The sequence below is a fragment of the Acartia tonsa genome, chromosome 7 (genome assembly GCF_053477335.1).
Source record: "Acartia tonsa isolate MP-2025a chromosome 7, ASM5347733v1, whole genome shotgun sequence".
Classification (NCBI taxonomy): Eukaryota; Metazoa; Arthropoda; class Copepoda; order Calanoida; family Acartiidae; genus Acartia; species Acartia tonsa.
This window is the reverse complement of record NC_137266.1, coordinates 5,874,830-5,901,551: the sequence shown is the minus strand read 5'-3', so window position 1 is coordinate 5,901,551 and position 26,722 is coordinate 5,874,830. Positions and strand designations below refer to the sequence as shown.

Here is a 26,722-nt window from a genome sequence, read left to right as displayed (position 1 = left end):
TAGGCATGTTAGAATTGTCCTATCGATTTCAAACTTTGCATGGTGATTCCTGTAGTAGTTAGGTACGACTTCAAAAGCGTAGCAACTCTATTATCGTTACCAGAATGTCCGTACGTCCATTTTAAACATGATGATTTTTTTACTTTCTTAATAAAATTTTTTTATGTGATAAAATCATCCGATTGATCTGATTTTTTGATTACTGATTCCTATTACAATGAGGTATAATATTATGAGCGAAGCATCTCTATAATCAAGTATTAAAATGTCAGTATGTCCTTAACCCTTAACGGTCGGGGGGGGGCGTTGAACGCCCCCCCATCCGGTTTTTTCTATCTCATTTTCTGTGTGTGAAAGATAAAGAGCCCAAACTGCTTGACTTTTTAAGTATGGGTATGACACACAACTGAGAGTTGGAATTTTTTGAATATCTCCATCCTGGCGGGCACAGGATGCCAGCAAACCTGGCAGGGTCATCCAGGTAAAGAGCAAAAATATTTTTTTGACTAAAACAAAGCATTTTATCATACCAAAATACTAAAAAATCCTCTAGTAGTACATCCTTATATGAAATACAGGTGTTCAAGTCAATTTCAGGTTCCAGGTATGATCCTGCAGGTCCTGATCCTCCAGGTCTCCAGAAATCTTTAAAAGGCTCCTGTGGCCGCAATTTTTGACTTAGAGACTTCAAATTTTAAACTTAAGCTTTTCTTACATGTCTACATAACGTATTAAAATTTCATGAAGATACGCCGCCGTTTTCCCGCCGACCGCCGACTGCGGCGGCTGGCAGCTGCCAAGTACAGCTGCGGCCGCTGAAATTTATATTTTGATATTTCTAATGTAAAATTTACATAAAAATAAACATTTTCTGGGAAAAAATTTTTCTTCTAGCTTCAAAAATAAGAAAATTACAGCCGTTTGAAATTTTTAAATAAAAAAAGACCTAAAAACAAAGGTTCTTAAATAAAAGGGTGAAGGAAGCGAAAATTGACTTAGACTTATAAAAGGTCGGAAAATCATTATCAAACAGGGGACTTGCACAAAAAAATTTAGCCCTCTAGCTATAATAGGAACTGAGATAATTAGGGGGGGCGTTGAACGCCCCCCCCCCCCCGACCGATTAAGGTGCGGCAAGGGGCCCGACTGTAAAGGGTTAAACAGAATTATGTAGTTAAGAAGTTTTGTAACAAATTTACGTATAATTTTGTTATATTTTCATATTTTGTATATTCAGTTCTGACACTCAACAAAAGTTAATGTTCGTCTGTTATATCGTTTCAGAGCTTCGCTTTTATGGATGTTGTCATCCTTGCTAAATTTATGTACAAGACGTTTCTTTTGCGATTTTTAAATTTTTTTGGGGATGGTTCGGCTGTCATAACCGATTCTTCTGCTTTTTTAAAGTATCTGCAACGACAGCTGGCAGAAATTATATTATCAGCGGCAGTCGGTGACTGATGCGCTTGAATTCAAAAAGATTTTTTTGAACACAGTAATAGTGTTTGACTGATTATGACGTAACAAAAAAAATTAGCCAATGAGAGGCCACTATAAATGTTACCATTGGTCAATAACGGCCTCTCATTGGCTAATTTTTTTTTACGTCATAATCAGTCAGACACTATTACTGTGTTCGATTTTTTTAAAATTTAAGTTTTTGTATTAATATTTTAATTTTTACATATATACGTTTGAATATATCAACAGTGGCTTGATAGATTGAGGCAGGCTTCCCCAACTTCAATTATAATGGAGGTGTAAAAACCACTCTACCCTACGCCAATGTATGGCCTTTTCAAAGAACAGCAATTGAAACTTTTCTTGTTAGCTTTTACTTTTATTTTACCTTTTTCAACAAAGGACAATTAGTTGGCGCAGCAATTTGCTAGAAATTTGTAATATGCTTAAAATAAAAATAACTTAATAAGTCAATTAAGTGTGAATTTATTTTTCTAATAGAGATTAGTTATTCATCACATTGTATATTAGACAGCTTTCCATAGATAATAAAATAAAATTTATAAAGTTAATTTTCTCGGGGCCAAATAAACTTTTTGTGTAGAAAATTGTCTATAATATGATACGATACAGGATATTTCAGTATGGCTAAGAACTGGTTCTAATCCATTTTTATGAAAGCATTGATATGGATGGTTGCTGAGTTAATCCCTAGTTAGGGAGTTGCTTCGCTACATAACAGCGTTTCAAATTCATGGCATAACGCCATGAGCATAATGACCTTCAAATAAGAAAGACTATTGTTAAATTCAACTTTAATCAACTATGAAAACCGCCAAAGTTTTACTTTTAAGTTTTAAGACATTTGTTTCTTTCTCTGTAAATTTAAATGTATTGAATTACATTTCAAGATTTCAGCACAAACAAATACCATTAAATTAAAAAGAAGAGATGTCTTAAATGATATTATATAGGCAAAGAGAACTTGTTTAAGGTAGATCATTATTCTTTCGTCTATGTCAGAGTATTCCCTATAGGCTAGGGCGCAGATAAAATTTCTAGTAATCATTTCTTTTTAATATTTATGTAAGGCTCTAATGGATTTAATATTACTAAGATCTTGCTCTAATGAAGTGAAACTTGTAGCAGGCCCCCCTATCCCAGTACATAATCCCCTCCCTTCTTAATGCATGAACGAACTGACCAATATATTACAGGGGATAAAACATCCTAAATTTTCGACAATATTCACCCTGTCAAAATATCCACGTATTATATTCTACATCCATTGAGGCTTTAATTCTTTAGATGATTTAATTTTAGCCAAGTTTAAACACACAATGAACCAAAACCTATACAATTTCTAGTAGCCAGGGTTTCTTAGGCCCTTAGCCTTACTAAATGTAAAGTAATTACATGTTAGATTATAAGGCTTTCCTAAGAAACTTTATAGGATTTAAGTCTTCTTTTGAAAATATTAATTTTGTTTAGGTATAAGATTCTCATGTTTGTTTGAAGCCAGATGTATCAAGGGACCTGTAAACCAAAACAGAATAAGTTTAAAATCCATGGGGAAAATACAAATTCTTTTATCTTAAGTTTAATTCTCTTAGATAATACCTTTTTTAAGTTTTTACTTTTACATAATCTAGCGGGAACACCAATAGCCTTTAGTACAGGGTCATTCAAGAGAAATGATTTTTTAAAAAACATAATTATGCATAGAAAATAAAACAATTATGTAAAATCCTTTATATATTTGGAAAACCTATTATGAGACATTTATGTTTCAAATATTTGAAAATGATTATTTCAACAAATTTTGTCCTAAAAACCGGTTTTTCCAAAGCAGTGGCGTGCGAACCGAAGGGGGCATTTGGGGCAATCGCCCCCCCCTAGCGACCAAAACGCCCCCCTCTGCCCCCCCCTAGCAACCGCCCCCCCTGCCCCCCCCTAAATGTTAAAAAATGCCCCATTTTGCCCCCCCCTGGTCAACAAAAATGCCCCTTTTTGCCCCCTACCCTACAAAAAGCAAAACTATCCCAGTTTCCAAAAAAAAGATCAAGAAATACTCCAAAAAAAAATTTTTGGCGCTTCGCGCCAACCAGACAGTTAGGTTATAACCTTTTTTCACTGAACATAACAAACCAGGTTATAGGAAGTATTTTATTTTGTATAATATAAACTTTTTACCAAAGAAATTACCCCTTATATAGATTACAATTATTGGATGAAATATATGGAAACCCGACTTAATTAACCAACCAATCAAAATTCCATTAAAGTCCCCAAAGTTGTTGAGCCAACGAATAAGAAATTTTTATATGAAATATTGGGGACAAGTGTAATAAATAGCTCAAAAACCCCTCCCTCCCTGCATATTTGAAGAAAAAAATTTGCGCTTCGCGCCCTTCCAAATGGTTTCTGCTATGAAATATTGGGGACTAGTGTAATAAATAGCCCAAAAACCCCTCCCTCCCTGCATATTTGAAGAAAAAAATTTGCGCTTCGCGCCCTTCCAAATGGTTTCTGCTATGAAATATTGGGGACTAGTGTACTAAATAGCCCAAAAACCCCTCCCTCCCTGCATATTTGAAGAAAAAAATTTGCGCTTCGCGCCCTTCCAAATGGTTTCTGCTATGAAATATTGGGGACTAGTGTAATAAATAGCCCAAAAACCCCTCCCTCCCTGCATATTTGAAGAAAAAAATTTGCGCTTCGCGCCCTTGCAAATGGTTTCTGCTATGAAATATTGGGGACTAGTGTACTAAATAGCCCAAAAACCCCTCCCTCCCTGCATATTTGAAGAAAAAAATTTGCGCTTCGCGCCCTTCTAAATGGTTTCTGCTTTTTATCACAATGAAAGGACAAGTAATTTTTTTTTTATTTTTTACATAGTTCATTATATTTTTGGTTTTTATGGTACAATATATTTTTTTGTGGATTATAATATTAAAAAAATTTTTTCGCTGTTTCGAGCATCCAGTATGTAATTTACTTTGACTGTCATCACAAAACATACAGGAAAAAGGATTTGTGACTTTTTTTACCTAAAATATATATTTATTTCAACAGATGCTCTTTAAATCTACTTGTCTGTATTCTTATTAATGATTTTTGTGCTTTGCTACTTAAAGATGTTGTCATCCTTGTTGTCATACAATAATGAAATATTTAAAATCATTTTTTCATAGGTATTAGGTTAATTTTTGGTAAATTATTTCCAAAATGAGTGTTTTTATCCCCTCCCCCCCCCCCCCATTTTTTTTTAATGGGGTTATTCATCCTTCCTGCTGAGATTTTATAACATCCCCTTCCACCCATTAAAAATGTTTTGTGGTGGAGGGGGGGGGAGGGAAAGGTTAATTTAACTTCTGTACTATTTTTTCGAAGATGCTTTCTAGCTCCCTTCCCTTCGGTCATTGCAGGGTGGGGAGAAGGGATGGGGGAGAAGAGATGGGGGGGGGGGGAAGAGATGGGGGGGAAGAGATGGGGGGGGGAAGAGGTGGGGGATATAAATGGGAAATAGGGATGGGGGAAGGGATGGGGAAGAAGGGATAAGGACTAGGAGGCCCATAATCAAATAATCCCACCCCTTAACGCCCTTAATTAAAATTAGTATATATAATCAAAATGCCCCCCCCTAAAGCAAAGTGCCCCCCCGGGGCACTTTGATTTAGGGGGGGGCAAAATTTTACAAAATCTTCAAAATGCCCCCCCCTAGACAAAGTGCTTCGCACGCCACTGTTCCAAAGGCCTTTTTTTCGAAGATTTACTGATTTAAAGGTTGGAAAAAATGTGCACCTTTTTGAAATTCAAATTGCGCAGCTTGTGTTAATAGTAGAAAAATGTTATGCATATCGTTAGAATCGTCATAAGCTCTATTTTTTTAACATATGAAAACCTTTCCAGTGCCACGCATGGTATATGAGCTACGAGGTAAAATGTTCCAATTTCTTAAAACTTTTCAACCTTTTTCTCAAATTTTTCAACGTAGCTCCTAAACTATAAAAAGCACAAAAACGGGTCTTATATTTTCAAAAATTAGAGCTTATGACGATTCCAACGATATGCGCAACACTTTTCTACTATTAACACAAGCCAAGCAATTTGAATTTTAAAAATTTGTGTACTTTTTGCACACCCTTTAAATCAATAAATCTTCGAAAAAAAGGCCTTTGGAAAAACCGGTTTTTAGGACATAATTTGTTGAAATAATCATTTTCAAATATTTGAAACATAAATGTCTCATAATAGGTTTTCCAAATATATAAAGGATTTTACATAATTGTTTTATTTTCTAAGCATAATTAAGTTTTTAAAAAAATCATTTCTCTTGAATGACCCTGTATAACTAATCCTTATACTAAAGTAAAAGGATGAATGTCTGTTTGTCTGTGTGTTTGTATGTTTGTACCAAAGGATCTCGCTAACCGCTGAACCGATTGGGTTCTCATTTATAGGGTAACTTCTAATACGTCCCGGGAAGTTTTATAACTATTTTCTTGGAGGGTGGGACATTTCCAACCCCTACAAAAATACCTCCCCCCCAAAAATCATTTTTCTTTTTAAAACTAAAATCAAAATAGTAGGGTCGACTCCCCCCCCCCCCAACAACCAAAAAATACTCCCCCCAAAGTAAAATTTAAATAAAAATAATTAGGTTACTCCATCCTCTTGGGGAAAAAGCCCCTAGAGGCTAGGGGCGAAACCGCTAGTAGATCGAATTTGTTGGTCATTGATCATACATAATAGTCTTACATATATGTAAGAAGAATGCTTAGGAAAAGACATTACTCTAATTATATAGTAGCTACTCATCTTAAACTTACTGATAAGCAATTTTAATGGTTTTTTGTCGACACAATGTTATAGACACAATTAACAATAGTCTTTTGTTGTCGATGCATGTATAGCTAATTTTGCAATTAAGCAAGTACAGTTAAATCTAAAATTCAAAACTTAGGTGTCAACATCTAAAAATGGTTTTAGCGTATTTTTCTTATGCCTAAATCTTCTAAGAAAAAAAATTAGATTTTCTTCGGTCGACTTTGGGGGGCCAGTACTCCCTCCTTGGTTGAGATATGACCTTTAAACTTTGATATGTTCTAGTACATGTCCCTAATAGTATCTGTATACATTTTTAGCTCTATATCTAAACTTTGAAGTGTTTTGCAGCCATTCTTGCAAAAGGTTGAATATTTGAACATAAGAAAAATGCGCTGAAACCATTTTTAGATGTTGACACCTAAGTTTTGAATTTTAGATTTTACTGTTTTTTTTTAATAAAAACTGAAATATTTTTTTGTTGTTCTATTAATTGCCTTAAAAAACGAAGAAAATAAGCCATTAATCATTAAATTCTGATAACTATAAGTGGGGTAAAATTGCTTTCAAAAAAGTTCTCATAAAAAAAACCACTGTATTTACATACTTAGCAAAGAAACTCGAGAACAATAATTTATTGGACAAATTTCCGTGGATAGTGGAAATATTATGAGATTAATTAAAGATTTGTTATCTTTTGGGAGCCCAAGGCTATTATCATCATTATCTAGAAACTGGTTATAATACGATATGATACATGGTGTTTCAGTATAAAACATATTTAAAATAATGAGATCTGGATGAATCTTTATGCATCACAAAAGAAAATTTGTGTAACAAATAATTAAAGCTATTTTTGTTGATGGTAGTTCTGAACAAAACTGAACCTAGACAAACGGTCATCCCAATATGGAAATGGTTTCGCATCTTTGTGAACAAAAAGAACATCAAAATAGCACTGGTCTCGTAAATCCTAAAAATAACAAGGATGACAACATCCATAAAAGCGAAGCACTGAAACGGTAGGACAAACGGACGTTAACACTTGTATAGTTTCAGAACTGAATAATCCGAATATAAATGTATAAATGTCGAAGCAAAATTGTAAGTAAAATTGTTGAAAAACTGCTTGATACAGAGTAATGTTTATGGACATACTTACATTTTTAGGACTTTAAAAAATCAACATGTTTAAAGTGGACGTACGGAAATTCTGGTAATGATTATAGAGTTGCTACGCTTTCTAAATTGTACGTAACTACTACAGGAATCACCATGCAAAGTTTGAAATCAATAGGACAATTCTAACATGCCTAAATTAGCGAAAAAAGCTATCCGTTACGGACGGACCGACCCTAATTATAGAAAAGCTTCGCTTTTAAAAATTAATCTATTCTTATTACTTGAGATAACTTAGAAAGGTAAGGAGAGGGGAGATTGATCCTCTACTTTAATTTTTATTCTGTTCAATAGTTTAACCTTCATCTATGTATAAGATATATATTTAAAAGAATTTCAATTTTCTATCAGGTAGTTAAAAAATATCAAGACTTGAAGATCATATTTTTTAAAAGAATATGCAACTTTAAGGCTGTCCTGTTTTCACAAAAATAGCATGATGACTATTTTATTGGTGCCGAATTGATTGCTATTTATATTAAAACAAATTCATATATTTTAGATGGCATTCTTGCAACTTATGCTTGCAATCAATCCTGTTAAATGCACTTCGTGCAGCTATCCCTTTTTGTATATATCTATAAGCTATACTAAATGCAAAAGTACCTGATAAGTCGTAGGTAATGGCACATGCGGAATATAACCCGAAGACTCTAGTAGTGGTAAAAATTCAGTTTTGTAGCTCTCAAAACAAGGACCATCAAAACCTAAACCAGAGCTGGATCTTTAAATTGTTTTGATGGTGCGCTGAATCGGGGCGATTCAGAGGTGAACTGGAGATGCACTGATGGTGCACCACAGCCACTGCTATTTTACATCGATCTTTAAAAAGATTTTCGGCGCAGTATTGCTAGATCGCTGGCGACACTCAATAACATATCCATACTTGCCGGTACAATTTTATAACTTAAGCTGGGTTAGTACGGTGTTTTATATAAAACAATATATAATCTATTTTAAAAATAACTATAAAAATGTTTTCACGATAGTTTTGCAATAAAATATTAAACTAATTTTAAAAAAATATTTATTTATTAAATATGATTCACCCAGATTTGGCGCGGCAATGCCACTAGTTGAGTACCATTGGCACGCTGGTACCGCGCAAATGACCCCGCTGAATCGCCCATGCCATTTCAATTTAACCCTTAACGGTTGGGGGGGGGGGGGGGCGTTGAACGCCCCCCTATCCGGTTTTTTCTATCTCATTTTCTGTGTGTGAAAGATAAAGAGCCCAAACTGCTTGACTTTTTAAGTGTGGGTATGAGACATAACCGAGAGTTGAAATTTTTTGAATATCTTCATCCTGGCGGGCACAGGATGCCAGCAAACCTGGCAGGGTCATCCAGGTAAAGAGCAAAATTTTTTTTTTACTTAAACAAAGCATTTTATCTTACCAAAATACTAAAATATCCTCTAGTAGTACATCCTCATATTAAATACAGGTGTTCAAGTCAATTTTAGGTTCCAGGTATGATCCTGCAGGTCCTGATCCTCCAGGTCTCCAGAAATCTTTAAATGGCTCCTGTGGCCGCAATTTTTGACTTAGAGACTTTATATTTCAAACTTAAGCTTATCTTACATGTCTACATGATGTATTAAAATTTTATAAAGATCCGCCGCCGTTTTCCCGCCGACCGCCGACTGCGGCGGCTGGCAGCTGCCAAGTACAGCTGCGGCCGCTGAAATTATATTTTGATATTTCAAATATAAAATTTACATAAAGATAAACATTTTTTGCAAAAACATTTTTATTCTAGCTTCAAAAATAAAAAAATTACAGCCGTTTGAAATTTATAAGTAAAAAAGGACCTAAAAACAAAGGTTGTCAAATAAAAGGGGGAAGGAAGCGAAAATTGACCTTGACTTACTTAAGGTCGGAAATTCATCATAAAACAGGGGACTTGCACAAAATTTTTTAGCCCTCTAGCTCTAATAGGAACTGAGATAATAGGGGGGGGGCGTTGAACGCCCCCCCCCCCTGACTGATTAAGGTGCGGCAAGGGGCCTGACTGTAAGGGGTTAAAGATTGGTATTAATAATCTGATGGTGCACTGAAATGAATCGCCCCGGTTCAGCGCACCCATAAACGATTAAACGATTTAAAGATCCAGCTCTGTAGCACATAATTCAAATTACAAAAAAGGACAAATAAATTATTAGACAATATCATTGAGTTGAATACAAAGCTTCAAATAAAGCAAGAGACCAATATTCTGACAAACAATTTAAAAATTCCCCACAACTCACTTTCTTCTCCACCCCCCCCCCTTCTATTACCCACTTCCCTTTAGTAACATAAACAATTTGAAGTCAACATTATGCCACATAATTATGCAATTTTTCAGCAATTTAAAATGGAAATAGGTTGCTGAATCACATATCACCTAATAATTTCTACATTTATAAATTCACAAATCAACCAATAACATGATTTTACCTTTATAGCACAGTTCAACAGTTTCCATTTGTATATAAGGGACAGATTTAGGTTTTCTTTCCATTTTCAAAAACTCTGTCAAAGCCTTAATAAATATTTTTTAATTTTTAAGAATTTTTGGATGATGTAATAAAACGAAGTAGAGGGTTTCGTCGTATTTTCACAATAGCTTTTGTTATTTTAGATTAGGTAAATGATAATGATTGCCCCGTAGAGTTAGAAAATAGGCCCCACAGGGTTAGAGCCCCCGCAGGGGATAGAAATAGGAGAACAACTACTATGAAAATACGACGAAACTCTTAGTTTTCTTTCCGTGATCCTTATTTTAAATAAAAGAATTAAAAATGTCCAATATGATATATTTTTTGTATGAAGATGGTAAAGAAAATATTCCATCAAGGACTATTTCGATATTTATCTTATCATTTTATTGTAAAATGTTGTTTTTTGATCAGGAAAATTAGAGCCTAGATTTTAACATATTTTGAAACTATTTATTGTGACTCTTATCACATATATTTAAGACATAGGCGCCCAGAAGAGTGGCAAAATAAGAAGGGGGGGGGGGGGGGCACCTCCCTTTAAAATGTTTTACACCTACCTAAAAAAGTCAATGTGGATGGCTATTTAAAAAAAGTGTCACATCCTTTAAATTTCAGCGAGGATTGAAAAACATTTCGCGTATCGTGCAGCAATTTACCAGTCAAGAGACGTTTTTTTTTACTTTTGAGTATGTTAATTTTGTATTTGGAATTGGATGAAAGGACACCATCATGACAAAAGCCTGTGCATGACATTGGTATGAACACACTTTTTTATCATTTAAGCTGTTACCTTGCATTCAAATCCCTGAACATCAATTTTGATTATATAAGTATTTTCTTCTGGATTTATACCTGAACAAAATAGCAATTCTTAAACAAATTTAGTTGTCCAAATGATTTCATTAAACGTTGAACAAATCCCCCACCATAAAGCTTATTACATTCCTAGGATAAATATTATGGGCCAATCCTTCCAGCCATTTACAAGATCTTACTTGACAGAGAGAATTCTTTAGAATATGGGAAAGCCTTACCAAAAATATCCTTAAGTGTTATTGTAGTAAGTGTTCCATTATAAGGCTCCTAAAACATTTTACAAGTTTAGTTTATACATTAAAGGAATCCTGCAAGGGTATCCATCAATTTTAATATTTACAGGCTATAGGATGTCTGTCTGTCTGTTTATTTCAACAGGTCTAGTTAACTGCTAAACCGCTTAATCAATATGTCTCTAATATACAGTGAAGCTTCTAATTGGTCCCAGGAAGAATTTACACTATTTGGGGCTATCCGGTACCTCTATCCTCCCAAGAAATATCAGACTTACACAAATCAAACCCAACTTCCAAAAACTTCTCTTTCAACCAAAAAATAAATTGAAAAAAGAAAGTTGACCCTCGAAAGGGCCCCAAGAGGCATCTAATGGCTTATTGCTAGTGTACATAAGGAATTAAATCCTGAGTATGTACGCCCTAGTCGTTTAGTCCGAAATCAAATTTTTATAATATGAATTTACATGGAAAAGTGCATGTAGAATATTCCACTAGTAATCAGACTTTTAGTATTTTAAAGTAAAAATCTCAAAATTGGTTAACTTTATGAGGAAATACTTAAAGAAAAAAACTTTTCAATACCCTAAAGAAAATGAAAGTATGCATCAAACTTTGAAAATTATTTCTAGTTGTTGAAATAAAAAAAGCATTTTTCTTCCTTATACTTTTACTTAGAATATCTTAATCTTCTAAATACAAACATTTTTGGGGTATACAAACAAAGGCTTAAAGGGGAAGATATTCTTTAATGATAAGGTCCCCTCACACCCAAGTAAATATTTAAAATTAGATAGTACAATCTTTATGATGGTCTCATAAAACAACCAAACTTACTCTCAGTTATTTTATTGACTAAAGAAATTACAGTTTTTTTCTTTTTTTGGTTAAAAAATTTAATAAAATGATTGAGGTATTTTTTAATATATTGAAATTATTAGGTATAGATATTTAAATTTTTTGTAATATTGTAAAAACATCAGATGCATATGACCCATGCAATGTAGAGAGTTATTAATGATATTCTCCAGCTGTCCAAATGTAAAGTGTGGGTTTAAATCATAAACTTATATTTTATAGTTATGTATAATCTATGAAAAAGGATATAATCTAAAGAAAACATTCACATTAAATAGATTATGTTTTAGTAAACTAATTCAGAATTAAAAAGAATAAAAAATTATCATATGAGATAAGCCACGCTGCACTTTAGTGTTAATTTTAATTACAGATTAAAAGTTATTAAACATAATTGTTTAATATGTTTTATGTTTATTAAAAGTTATTATTCATTAAGGAGTATTGCTTTCCCATTTCCACTCTTCAGTTATATACTATTTCAAGAAAGAATAATTATACACATAACCCTTTTATTGGGGATTATGGGAGAGGGTAGATGGGGTAGGGGAAAGAAAAAGGGAATGCAAACGGTCAACTAGAAAGAAGAAAGATAGACAGCAATTTTTTGGGGGTTTTATTTAAAAAGGGGGGTAGGACAATATTCAGAAAAAATCTTACAATGCAACAAAAAAAAATGTTTGAGTATTTTTAGTATTAACAGTTAAGATTTTTAATTACATGCAATTAGTAATCTAAAATAAAATTTTCATTTTAAGATTATAAAAAAGTTGGTTTATAATTTATTTGAAATGTGTTGGTCTTATATAGCTAGGATTGGAAACTTTAGCTGTTTTCTTTAAACATTATGATAAATCCCCTGTAGACTTAGATTCACTCAGTTTTCTATTAACATTTCACAAAGCAAGACAGAAGATAGAAATTTTTCAAAGATATCTCAAACAAAGAAACTTTTAGAAATGATTAACTTCATGAAAGCTTCTAAGAATGCAAAGGTGTATAAATTATAAATTGTTATCTAAGTTTAGAATTAGTAACTTAGATATATCATTTATTTTTTTTTACAATTTTGCTTTTCAACAATTTTAAGAATACTTTTGATACAGTTTGTAAATGCATATAAACCAATTATTTAAAGGTTTTTCCTTTTTTTGTAAACTTTAGATAGTTATGAAAAAAGTGAAAACTTGCAATCATCATGGTTTATAACATCCTGAAATTAATTCCTATATCTTTTTGTATAAGATAAATTTGATTTTTTTTTCTACCAATGATATTAGTTTTTATGTGTCATAGAAATCTTTTCCAAAGCGAAAAAACATACTTAAAAATATTTGAACTAAAAATATATTTTGATATATGTTAATTTTTTATTTTTGTGTGTGGATGAATGTAAATAGGGTAGGGGTAAGGATTTTTAGTGGAAAGGGAGGAATTAGAGAATAGGGAAACTGTGGGAAAAAGGGAAGGTGGCTGAACCAAATAAAGAGATGGGGAGAAAAAAAGGGTCAATAAAGGGTGGGGGGCTGGCTAAAAGGGGGATGGTGGATAAAGGGGGGAAAGGGTGGATAAAGCAGGGGAGGGGGGTGCAAATTAAAGAAAGGGAAGAATGGCGATGTCCAGAAGGAGGAGGGTGGAATTTGTTCCACTGGCAAGAAATTTTGGTTTTTTGATAACTTGTTTACCCCATCCCTTATCCTCCTTCCCCACTTTTGCTTTCATTACAAAATTCTTCCATCCAATCTTAACAACGCTACTTAATAATATAGCTCACCAAATTTAAACATGAGCTGACGTTAAAATCAGAAATACATATCATTCATTATGAAAATAATACATCCAAGTGCGTCTGTCGATAAAAAGAGAAAGACGCAGTCACTCATTTAGCTCTATATTTTAAATTTTAAGTATAAAAATATCGTTTTCAGCTATTCCTTGTCCGATTTAGGCTTTTAATTATATCCTGTCCGAGACAAATTTAGATCCGTTGACTAATCAAAAATCGTTTCAGTTAGAGGTGTACCCAACGTCTCATTTTATTGCTACCCAAAGTCTTATAACTACGTTGCAATTATATAAGAAACCCTAAATTAAGTTTAACAAAAGGAGTATACTACACATTTATATCACGCCCCCACCGCGTGATTTAGTTTGGCACTAGTTTGTTAGCAACCAAAGGAGGAGTGGGTAATTAGGGGAAGGGGTTAGTTAAAGGGTTAATTCAAAAAAGGGAAAGAACAATGTCAAGAAAGGATAGAGGGGATTTTAAAAGGGATTAAATACAAGGGTCAGAGGTGAGATAAAGTAAATAATTTGTCAACTGATATCTAGTTGTTTATCTGAAAAGAAAATTATATTCCTATTAATATATTATTATTCCCCTTTAATATTTTCTTCCCCTTTCTGAAAAAAACGTCTTACACCACAAATAAATTCTATTACAATTTAAGCACAGTAATTTTCTGAAACTTAATGACTATCATCAACTTTAAAAATTACTGTAATAGTATTCTACTAATTTTGTGATTTCAAAAGACTAGGGCGGCTAATGAATTTTTCAATATAATACACTGTTCCATGGCTAGATGAAAAAAAGTTTATTTTAGTGTTAGGCAAAACTGACATTGCAATTGTATTAGTAAGTAGGTCTATTAACACCCTTTGCTAATTTTAAAACTAAAATAAATCTAATTTTTAAAAATTTAAGTTTGAAAATTTCAAGTTCAAATTTCATCCCCTAAAAGCTTACACTCATCCATGGTAAGAAAAACAAATATTCATACTTTCCAATTCTTTACAACTTTGCTATTATGAAGTCTTTCATTAAACTACTTTCTATATAATTTATTTAACCCATTAGTGAGGAACCGGCTTTAATCGCCCGGTTCCAAAAATCCCGAAAAAAAATGGTTCTCAGTTTAAGGATTGCATCATTCTCAGTATGAATCCCCCCTCTACTACCCTGGTTTTCATTTCCCCCTGGAGCAGGCAGTTTTGCTTACTTCCGTTTGTCGGTATAGCTCAACAAAATTTAAAAACCAAGAAAAATGAGGTGATTTTAAAATACCCCTCCTAACTTTTTTGTTTATGAAGTAAAGTTAGTGATTTTTTTCGTCAAATTTAAAGTTTATTGGCAACTACATTCATTTGTGAATTCGTTTTATTCAAATTAATATTTTTTATATGATTTTTGTATCGTTTTTTTTACGTGCTATATAGGTCCGGCTCGGCGCAAGTAAAGATACCCGCTAGTTTTATCGCCCTGCTCGGCGCGAGTAAAGATACCCGTCCACATATAATATCAAAATTTTTAAACTTCTAGGAAATGGGCTTTTTTAACTGAAAAGGGTGGCACCTATAGCCAAAACACTAAATGTGATATAAATCGTTTTGTATCTTACTTGTAGCTCTATCAATTACATGAGGTTATGTAGTTTTCAATTGCGTATCGTATCGTAGTATTAGCTACTCTACAACTCACTTTGGACGTTCAAAAATTACATTTTTAATTTTTTGGGCCAAATAACCGGGTATTTAGGTCGAAAACGGGCTTTAAGGCTGGAGGAAAGCACCAAAAAACGCCAAAAACGGTTACCAATGCCGAACGGTTTCTTTACTTGTGCTGAACCGGGTTTTCCTGCAACTTTCCTGTGCACGCCACTAGAGCAAAACAAAAAAATTGGAATTCCGTTTTTACCATAACAAAGCTTCCCTGAAATTTTCAGCTCGATTGGTCCATAAAAGTGGCGCTCGGCACTAATGGGTTAAGACTGAATTTCCGTGACCTTAGCAAAGCAACTGATAAAAATGGCCATTGATTAACTCCCTTCAGGAGTGGTTTTATGCTGATTAAAGCAAACTTGTTCAAAATTTTAAATTAATAGTCTTTGCTTTTCTTGTCATGATTGTTTGGTAACTCCTAGGGGATGAAAATTGAACTTAAAATTAGATTTAGTTGGATTTTAAAATTAGCAAAGGCCTACTTACTGATACGATTGCAAAGTCATTTTGCCTAACACTAAAATAAACTTTTTTCATCTGGCCATGGAACAGTGAATAGTATATAGTATTATTATTACCGATAAACTAAAATCCAAAGAATCTCCACTATTATCTATCTTGTTATCATCTGTTTTTGTAATTCCATTGTACTCGTAATGACCATCACTAAGTATTAAAAGAACTAGAAATATTTTTAATCTTTTAAATTGTAAAATATTTGCAGTTATAGGGCAAGATACACTAATTTTATCTGTCATGGAAAATCTTTGGAAATGTTTCTTTTCTAATTCGATCTTGATGAAACCTTTTTCTAATTTTTTTTTTTTAAATTTAAAATGGACGAATTTAAAACTCTTTTTGTTATTTAAGGATCTGGCAATAATCTATGAAATACATAGATTTTCTTTACTAACCTTATTGGATTCATGACGTGTATTACAGCCCCATTATTAACATTATTTAAAGCTAAAATAAATTGAAATAAGATTATCTTTTGTATTGAATGAAATTTAATTTTTGTTTTGAATAATCTATACTAATTCTATTCTTGATAAGCATTTTTTTCATTTTAAAAAAAATCCTTTAAAAATTCTTTAAATTTAAAACCAAAAATTCAACTTTTTTTGTGCTTTCCTTTAAAGTAACTATATGGCATTGAACCCCCTACTTATCTGGAAATAAACTTGAAAAACAAAGGGGTTGGTATATATCCCCTACCCCTGTGTTACCCCAGCAGGAGCCCCTCACCCAATGGTTTGAGTGCACAACAGGCAAATTAAGGGAAATTACCTTTTATTAAAGGCTTGCTTACCTAAACTATTGTATAGCAGAGCATGATTTTGTGGGCTTGGGTCTACTGATATAACCTACATACATTAACCCATTAGTGCCGAACCGGGTTTTAAAACCCGGTGCCAGAAAATGTAAAAAAACCGGTTTTCGGCTTCATAATTGCATCATTCTCAGTATGAATCCCCCCTCTACTACCCTGGCTTTCATTTCCCCCTGGAGCAGGTAGTTTTGCTTACTTCCGTTTGCCGGTATAGATCAACAAAGTTTGAAAATCATGAAAATTCAAAATACCCCATCTAACTTTTTTGTTTTTATAGTAAAGTCGCTGATTTTTTTCGTTAAATCTAATGTTTATTGACAAGTACATCTATTTGTGAATTCGTTTTATTTAAATTATGATTTTTTTATCGTTTTTTTACGCCCTATATAGGCCCGGTTCGGCATTTCCATTTTGAGTCTGAAATTTTTATTACCCGGTTTCACTAATAGATCTTTTTTGACAACAACAACAAAACAGGTTTTTTTACCCGAAATCGCCGGCTAAACACGAAATTTGAAATAAATCGCTTTGTATTATACTTGTAGCTCTTTAGATTACATAAGGTTGTGTAGTTTTCAATTACGGATCGTATCAAAGTTCTAAAAAGTTTTCATCTCACTTTTGGCATTCAAAAATTACATTTTTCGATTTTTGGTCAAAATAACCGGGTTTATACAGGTCAACCTGGTTTTAAACTGGGGGAAAGCACCAAAAACGGGTGTTAATGCCTGGTTGGTATTTATGGCCAAGCCGAACCGGTTTTTTTTGCAACTGTGCACGCCACTAGAGCAAAACAAAAAAATACGAATTCCGTTTTGACCATTATAAAGCTTCCCTGAAACTTACAGCTCGATCGGCCCATAAAAGTGGCGCTCGGCACTAATAGGTTAAGAATTACATAAATAATAATAAAGGTTGGGCTCTTTATTCTAATTTGGTGATGAAGTAGTTTAAATGTTTTTATTTTTTTTTCTCGTATTCATTCGAATCCGGTGGATAGGAACCGGTTCTCATCCATATGAAAAAACTATGTCTAGCATCGTATTATATCCAGCTTTCTACGAATATAAAATGTACAATCATAAGATAAAAACCAGTTTTTTTTAGCTGGTGCCTTTGGCACCTTGGGGCTAAAAAAACTAGTTTTAATCTTATAATTGTACATTCTATATCCGCGGAAAGCCGTTTATAATACGATGCGAGAAATAACTATTATTGTGCATATAAATCCCTATGTATGATGCTTAACACTATGATAGAAAATCATTGATTATAAAATTACATTACAATTGATACTGAAAGTGTACTTAGAGGCCTAGCGCTTTTAACAGGGTTTTAATAAATAACAGTTATAAATATTTATTACTACTTTACATTTAACTTGTCACTAAATCCATAACTATATGTACAAGTTTATACCTTTTCAATTCCCATAGCCAAACTGGCTAGCGTGAATACTCCAATATTACTTCCTAAATCTAAAAATAGATAATTATTGTTTTTTGCAATCCTTTCAATGAGTGTTTGTGCTATTCTATTCTTGTTCATTTTTTAATCCACATCTTTATTGTTCTAATTAAAAATTTAACTACATTTTAAAATCTATTTATCATTTATGATTATAAATTGCAGCCATTTATTATATATAAAACATTACTTTTTATATAGGTTATATTATGAAGATATGCATACACAAAATCGTAATAGATATTTCAGCTCTATTTGACTAACAATCATTACCATACTTAGTTATTTATTTTACCTAAAACCACAGCATCTGGATAGTTATTCAATAAAGTAAGCCAGATATTTACTATGTGTTCTTCATATCTGGAAAAAATGTAAATCTAAATGTCAAATGAAAAAAAAGGTTAGAGCGAATTAAAAACTAAAATACGTAAAAAAGTAAAAACTCAACATTAACAAAAGGATTAGTAGGTTGCGCTAAAAAATCGTAAAGGTTTTAAGTTAGAAAAACGGTAGTAGAACGTTAAAAATTTATGTTAACATTTTTTAAAAAATTGTTGTCTTTAGTTCTTGTCATTAAGAAATACACATATTTAGTGAATATTATCGTTCTATTACTATGTTTAAACCTAAACCCCTTACAGTCGGGCCCCTTGTCGCACCTTAATCAGTCGGGGGGGGGAGCGTTCAACGCCCCCCCCCCCTATTATCTCAGTTCCTATTAGAGCTAGAGGGCTAACATTTTTTTGTGCAAGTCCCCTGTGTTATGATGAATTTCCGACCTTAAGTAAGTCAAGGTCAATTTTCGCTTCCTTCACCCTTTTATTTAACAACCTTTGTTTTTAGGTCCATTTTTACTTAAAAATTTCAAACGGCTGTAATTTTTTTATTTTTGAAGCTAGAATAAATTTTTTTTTGCAGAAAATGTTTATCTTTATGTAAATTTTATATTTGAAATATCAAAATATAAATTTCAGCGGCCGCAGCCTGGATGACCCTGCCAGGTTTGCTGGCATCCTGAGCCCGCCAGGATGGAGATATTCAAAAAATTTCAACTATCTGTTATGTCTCATACCCACACTTAAAAAGTCAAGCAGTTTGGGCTCTTTATCTTTCACACACAGAAAATGAGAGATAGAAAAAACCGGATGGGAGGGCGTTCAACGCCCCCCCCCCCCCCCCCCGACTGTTAAGGGTTAAAACTAATATCTTTACGGATTTTTAGCGCAACGTTCTAATGACTACGAAAGCAAACCGTGACGTATACAGATACAGACTAATTCTGGTTGTAGAATAGCTTTGAAAGAAAATAACCTGTATGGGGTTCCTGTTTCAGAAACTGATTCTTTAGTATCTAAAAATAAATTAAATATGGCTAATTTATAGTCCAAAGTCTTCTCCCTCCCCTGGGTTGTCATTCTAAACGTTAAACTTATAGAAAACATTCATCTATAATACAAAGTAGCTTGATGCTTGTCCGTCCGTCCGTTTGTCTGTCCCTTAAGATCTTGGTAACCCCTAAACCGATTGAATTCTACTCTTCAGGGAATATATCTACTGGTCCTTTGGTGGTTTTAGGCTATCCCCAACCCCCCCCCCCAAAAAAAAAAAATCCCCCCCAATTAAAAAAAAAAAAAAAAGTGGTACTGATTTGTTTTATATTACTAGAAGCCACTAGTAGAAGTATAAAAAAGAGATCATTTGAAAAATAGACAATTCATTCCTTAAGAATGAGCATACAATTTTGTATCGTTCAATTTTATTTAACTTAATACTAGAAAAAGTGAAATCTGAACGATTATACTGTGGTAAGCCGAAGCGTTTCAGCTCACCGGTTGCGAGTTCGAATCCAACGAGCCCTAGCCTTGAAGTATTCTACCAAAACAAACTAGCAGGATTTAGTCATACAGAAATTATATATTTAACTGAATACATTTACAATGGATGTTTACTATATATATACAAATAGATTATAACAATAGGTTTGGTTTGAAGGGGGTGTGGGAGACAAGGGCGTAGCCCGCGGCGGTAGACAGTCTGTGGGGGTAGCTGTGGTAAAAGGGGAGGCACCGCATCCCGGTTGTATAGTTGCATGAGGGGCGCGTGATCGCTGCGTGTCCGTGCCCCTCCCCTATTTAGCCAGTCCAGTTTGACCGCTGCGCAACGGGGTCATCTGCGGTCATGAGGTGAATGGTGATATAATAGGATTAGTGCAGAAGGCTTGTCATGATAAGCCACTGCGTAGCAACTCTGTAAACTACCCGTCCATCTGTTGCCGTATTACCACAACCTCCCCTTCAAGGGCTGCGGGGCTCCCGAGCCACCAGGCCTTGAACCTGGGGATACGGCAGCCTCTACATCTTCCTGGGGCACAGCTCGGTGTAGGACAGCTCTGGCATACAGGCTCCGCGGGACACTCGCTGCTCGGTTTGGCTGTGGTTAGATATCAGCATTGTCAACTCCCGGTTGGCTTCCAGCCCCGGGTTGGCGACAGCCAGGCCCCGTCGTTGGAAGTTTGGCCTTGTTTGCAGGACTAGTTCTGTCTCGGCTGGTAACTGGACACGGAGGCCTAGGCTCACTCTGGAGGCTCCCAAGGGGGGGATAACGATGGAGGAAGGCGCGTAGAATTCCATGGGGGCGCCTGCCTGGTCCAGGTTGCTTGGCCTCTTAGCTCCCACTCGGATGGGGACGGCTGTCATCAGTAGGGGACACATCGCTTCAGCTTCACCCTCTGGGGCCGCCACTTCCATCTCAGTGGCCGCTTCTCCTCCTGCAGGCTCGCTGCTGGCCGGCAGGGGCTCCATGTCAGCATCAGGGTTCCAGATTGCATCCCTAGGTGGCTCTGGGGCTGGCAGCGGCAGCGGTGGTTCGTTGAGTTGGTGCTGCAGGTTCTCTTCTACAGGGTCACGATCCTGGCCGCTAGGCTGTGGGGCGGCGGCTGCCGGCTGGTACACTGGAAACTGTCCTGGGTCACTAGCTGGCAGCGCCGCAGCTCCGGCTGGCAGCTCAGTGGCATCCTCGTCACCGTCCAGGTCGCCTTGGATGTCTGTTGGAATCTGCTGGGCAGTTACATCTCCGGTGTATTTGCGCAGTCGGCCTACATGCGCGGTGATTTCAGAGATCTTGGCTGTTGGAGAGGCAGGTTTGATGACATAATGGACGTCTGTGGCTTGTCTCACTATCTTCCAAGGGCCAGTCCATCTCTTGGTAATCTTGGCTGACTTCCCTGGCACCAGGCGGGGGGCCAGATACCAGACCAGGTCTCCAACTTCGTACTTGGCCGTGCCTTCGTAGGCGGCCGCGCTCCTTCAGATGGTTCCCTCCTCTCGCTGCTGGATTGCGTCGTACACGGCATGGTAGCGTTGCAGGAGAGCTTGGACGTTGGCTGGGACTGAGGCATACTCAGTGTCTGGCAGCCGGAGTACCATGTCCACCGGAAGCTTGGCCTCTCTCTAAAAGTAGGCCAGGAACGGGGTCACGCCCGTGGATCTGCAGGCTTTGGTATTGTAGGCGAAGGCAATGGCAGGCAAGTGTGGCTCCCAGTTGTTGTCGTCTCTGTCCAGGAACAGCCGCATGCCTGTGTTGAGCGACCGATGGAACCTCTCCACCCGGTTGGACTGCGGGTTGTAGGGCGGTGGATGTGTCAGGCCAATCTCGAGCTTGGAGGCCAGTTCCTTGAATACCTGGCCAGTAAACTCCATCCCATTGTCGGAGTGGATCTTCAGGGGACATCCGAACGTGGCCAGGTGGCGGTGCAGTAGGGTTTCAGCCACCGTGAGAGTGCGCTTGTTGGGGATGGCGTAGAGGCTGACAAACCGGCTGAACCCATCCTGACAGGTGAGGATGTAACGGTTCCCGGCTGGTGTCTCTGGCAGGGGCCCCACCAGGTCAATAAACAGGACTTGCTGTGGATACCCCTGGCGGGAGGGCACGTGTATCCCTAGCTTCAGCCTCTCCTTGGTGACCTTCTGTACACACTCAGGGCAAGTCTGAACCATCAGGCGGACGTCACGGGACAGGTTGGGCCACCAGAAATGCATGGCGACGCGGGCAATAGTGGCGTCCATCCCAAAATGCCCGGCCATGGGGGTCCCATGGGCCAGGAAAAACGCGTCCTGCTGGAGGGCCGAAGGCAGCAGGTATCTTGTCCTCTCTCCTGTCAGGGTCTGGTCGGTGGTGGTGAGGCAGCCATGCTCGTCGAGTCCCAGGGCTGCGAAGCGGCTGGCATACTGCTGCTCGTCCCGGTCCTTGCCTCGCAGCTCAGCCTTAGTTGGGGCCTTGCCGTCGGCCACCCACTGGCGGACACGGAGCAAGAGGGGATGGCAGACAGTGAAATCTAGGGCCGCTAGCTCCTCCTGCCAGCGGGCCACCATCCCTGTGGATGTGTTCAGCGACTTCATCTGTAGCAAGGCTGAGGAATCAGTGTTGATCTGGAAGCTACGGTAGGACAAGATGCCGTGAAATTTCCAAATTCCATACATGATTGCAGCCATCTCTCCCTTCCAGGATGGGTAGCGAGTTTCGGGGTCGGTTGTCTTGCGCCCCACGGCGGCAATAAGCCTCTCCTTGCCGTCCTGGCATTGGCTGAGTATGGCAGAGATGGCGCGGCTGCTGAAGTCTGTGGTGAGCTGGAACACGGCCGGTAAGTCAAACCTGGGTGGCGCTCGGATGGGGGCTTGGCGAAACTTGTCCTTGAGCTGTACCAGCTGGGCTTCCATCTCAGCCGTCCAGGTCAGTGTCTTGGCCGTTTTCTGCCGATTCATCTCGTAGTTGAGGTCGGCATACTCTGGGATGAACAGGCGGTAGTAGCCGAAGAACCCCAGGAGCGCCAGCAGGTCCTTGGGGGTGATGGGGGCCGGCCAGTCAAGGATGCGGTCAATATAATCCTCTTGCATGGCTATCCCCTCACGGCTGAGGGTGTGGCCCAGGTAGTCTACTTTGGCTCGGAACAGCTTGGTCTTGGCTGGCTTGAGGCGGATTCCTCCCCTGTGGTGGGCTTCCAAGACTTCCCGGAGCCTAGCCAGGTGGGCCCAGGTATCTTGGTGAAAGGTCAGGACGTCATCAAGATATGACTGGAGGTTGGCCGTGCCTAATGGGTTCAGGACTCCTGCAATAAATCTGGAGTAGACAGATGGTGCTGTAGCTAGGCCAAAGGGCATCCTTTTCCATTGGTACAAGCCTCTGGGGGTGGTGAAGGCGGTGCAGGGCCGGCTGTCCTCAGACACTCGGATGGTGTAGTACGCAGCCACCGCGTCTAAGGCACTGTAGACGCGGTGTCCCCCGGCTCGTTCTACCAGCTGCTGGATCCTGGGCAAGGGGTAGCTGTCCAGCTCAAGACACTTGTTGAGGGCCCTGTAGTCGACGGCCCAGCGGGTGCTCCCGTCCTTCTTCTTGATGGGCACCAGGGGGCTGCTCCAGGCGGAGTCTGAAGGCTCTATTACTCCCTCTTGCAGCCAGGTGTCCAGTTGCTTCTTCAGCTCAGCCTCCTGCCGCGGGTTCAGATCCCTAAATCTCTGGCGGATCGGCTGGGTCCCTGGCTTGAGGCGCAGCTGTAACTCTACTACATCAGTGCAGCCGGGGGTAGAGTTTGAGAAGACATCTCTGTACTCTGACAACATGGTCCAGACCTCCTTCTTGAGCAGGGGGTCCTTGCGCAGAAATTCGTTCTCCTCCATCTCAAGGGCTGCCCACAGCTCCTGCATATCTGGGGGCTCAACAGGCTCTTGGAACGAATGGATACGAGGGGGAGGCTTGTCAGAAACCTCCAGAATGTCGGGCTTGACCAGCTCCCCAGCCACGGGGAGGCCGGCGTTCAGCAGGAGAGGCATCTCCCCCTCATTTACCACCAGCACTCGGAACACGCTGGCGGAGCCAGTCCTGTGTGCATACAGGCCTTCTGGGATGACAAGATACTCCCCAAACCTCTGGTCTGGGGCAGATAGTTGGACGGCATCCTTGGTACGGTGTCCCACTAGTTCAACAGGGACAGCCATGACACCGCGGCCAGGCAAGACCACCCTCTTGGCCATACGGAGTTGGGGTGGTTGGCCATCGGTTGGAATGACAGCGCTTAGCCTGTACGTGGCTGGCATGGGGTCAGCTTCAGCTCCGGGAGCCACCGGCCGCGATTTGACGGGCTCGGCGCCGGGAGGGGCTGAGGTGTCGGAGCCATGCGTGGCTCCGAGGGCGTCCGGCCACGATTTGACGGGCTCGGCGCTGGGAGAGGCCGGGGTGCCGGGACCAGCCTTGGCTCCGTGGGCGTTCGGCCGCGACTTGACGGGCTCGGCGCTGGGAGAGGCTGAGGCATCGGAGCCATGCGTGGCTCCGGGGGCGTCCGGCCACGACTTGACGGGCACGGCGCCGGGAGAGGCTGATTCCTGGGGGTTGAGCGTGGCTCCGGGTGCATCAGACCCAGTCACAGTCACGTGGTACAGATGGAGTATAAGAGTGTGTGAAACTGCCATATATAATTCATATAATTTTCCAATTACCTGAAGGGGCTGCCCTTCTTCATTAGCAGTCAGGATTTGGGTGTTGTCTGGAACCAACATGCGCTGCACGCCCATTGCGTGCATGAGGTGTTCAGAAATGACAGCAGACCCTGGTACACGGTTGCCAGAATCTACCATGGCATCAACCTGTACGTGCTGGGCAGGGTCAGGAGTAGGAAACCTCACCCTGATGTGGCAGGGGAAGTGGAGGTCCTGCCTCCCGCTCGGCTGGGGTCGGCAGAAACTTCGGCGGTGGCCGAACCGCAGCTATGGTAGTATCGCTTACCATGGTGTGTGTGTGTAGACCGCTGGTGGTGGCTTATACTGTAGCTTCGAATCACTAGAGCTTATCAATTATCACTGGGTCAACAATTTTATATTTCTTTTTATCACTTGGTTGACATTTATACACACTTATGTGTAGTTATCACTAGGAGCTCTAGGTGTGATTCTGGAAGCACCGGCAGCAGGGAATGTCCGTCCTGCAAGGGTCAGATGGATGGCGGCGGCAGGGAATGTCCCGTCCTGCGGCGCCGCTGGTTCGAATCCCGAAAGGTGGCGGCAGGGAATGGCCCTTCCTGCAGCGCCTCGGGTTCGAATCCTGGGAGGCAGCGGCAGGGAATGTCCCGTCCTGCCGTGCCTTTGGCTCAAATTCTGCTATCCGTCGCAGTGGTAGGCCTTACTTGTGTGCTGAAGCTTCGCAGTCACACATTGCCTTCTCAGGGAGACCAGCACTTAGCTGTCCGTCTCGTAGGTTTGGCCTGGGTGTCCTGGGGCTTGTCCCAGCTACACTTGCCAATTTAGACTCAGTTTTGTAGCCGTCTGAGCTAAATTATCCGATTACCGTGGCTGCGCACCTAGCGCTACTCCTACACGGTACGGAAAAACGCCGTAAACTGGCGCTTTTAGCAGGCTAAATCTGCTTGCCGTAGGCCAGAGGCCTACATAATGCGTTCAATTGATGGAAAATCGACCTAAAAAGGCCGTCTCACGGGTCAGTTGGCTTCTCAGTTGGCAGCTAACTGTCCCCTTACTTGCAAAAGGGTCCAATCAGAGGTAGAATAGGCTAATTTCTGTAGGGCTCGATTGAAACACGCTGACACCAAGATGTGGTAAGCCGAAGCGTTTCAGCTCACCGGTTGCGAGTTCGAATCCAACGAGCCCTAGCCTTGAAGTATTCTACCAAAACAAACTAGCAGGATTTAGTCATACAGAAATTATATATTTAACTGAATACATTTACAATGGATGTTTACTATATATATACAAATAGATTATAACAATAGGTTAGGTTTGAAGGGGGTGTGGGAGACAAGGGCGTAGCCCGCGGCGGTAGACAGTCTGTGGGGGTAGCTGTGGTAAAAGGGGAGGCACCGCCTCCCGGTTGTATAGTTGCATGAGGGGCGCGTGATCGCTGCGTGTCCGTGCCCCTCCCCTATTTAGCCAGTCCAGTTTGACCGCTGCGCAACGGGGTCATCTGCGGTCATGAGGTGAATGGTGATATAATAGGATTAGTGCAGAAGGCTTGTCATGATAAGCCACTGCGTAGCAACCTTGTAAACTACCCATCCGTCTGTTGCCGTATTACCACAATACCACAAAGTAGTTTACTAAATAGCGTGTTTTAAAATACTAGTAAATTCAACAGAAGTTTTAAGATGATAGGATTATTAGACTATAATTTTCCTAATTTTCGACTAATATTTATACATAATGAAATATCTATGTACATTCTGAGAAGCCAGCGGCTACGCCTTTAGGATCAATTAAGGGAAGTGTTTTTAGTTTTCGTTCTAGCTTTTAAAAGAAAAGGAGGGGTTGGGGAGGTTTCAAGGGTGTTTTTCTTTAGAGGGTGGAGGTACCCTCCCCATAATAATTATGAACCTTTCCTTGACGGTTATTGAGATCTTAATGTACAGAAACACTCCCGTATTTAGTAACAATTGTGATACTTACACGCGTTAGCATGGAAATGGGATGATATCAACTAAAAAATGTTTCATTCAATTTTCTATTTGTGAGGCAGTTAACATTTTACATTATTTTATACCAGAGGTGGATTCTTAAAAAAA

General features: G+C 38.7%; 1 protein-coding gene across 1 annotated transcript; it reads right to left on the bottom strand.

Moving 5' to 3' along the window:
• Positions 1–6,543: 6,543 nt before the first annotated feature.
• LOC145324072 (uncharacterized) lies at positions 6,544–26,632 on the bottom strand. The gene is made up of 12 exons (XM_080166698.1): positions 26,607–26,632; positions 19,474–19,513; positions 18,455–18,522; positions 18,112–18,170; positions 16,672–16,726; positions 16,274–16,325; positions 15,938–16,025; positions 10,986–11,034; positions 10,742–10,803; positions 9,908–9,992; positions 8,074–8,174; positions 6,544–7,261 (listed from the first exon to the last, which is right to left on the bottom strand). Exons 4-12 carry the CDS (start codon positions 18,124–18,126, stop codon positions 7,139–7,141), a joined length of 630 nt encoding a protein of 209 aa, XP_080022824.1. The 5' UTR covers positions 18,127–18,170; positions 18,455–18,522; positions 19,474–19,513; positions 26,607–26,632; the 3' UTR covers positions 6,544–7,138.
• Positions 26,633–26,722: the final 90 nt, after the last annotated feature.

Excerpts from the sequence above, each read along its gene's own strand:
- LOC145324072 (XM_080166698.1), bottom strand. Across the intron at positions 11,035-15,937 it reads CTTTGGATTTTAGTTTATCG|GAGCCTTATAATGGAACACT; the intron begins GTAATAATAATA and ends AAAATGTTTTAG. Across the intron at positions 10,804-10,985 it reads AACACTTAAGGATATTTTTG|GTATAAATCCAGAAGAAAAT; the intron begins GTAAGGCTTTCC and ends TATTTTGTTCAG.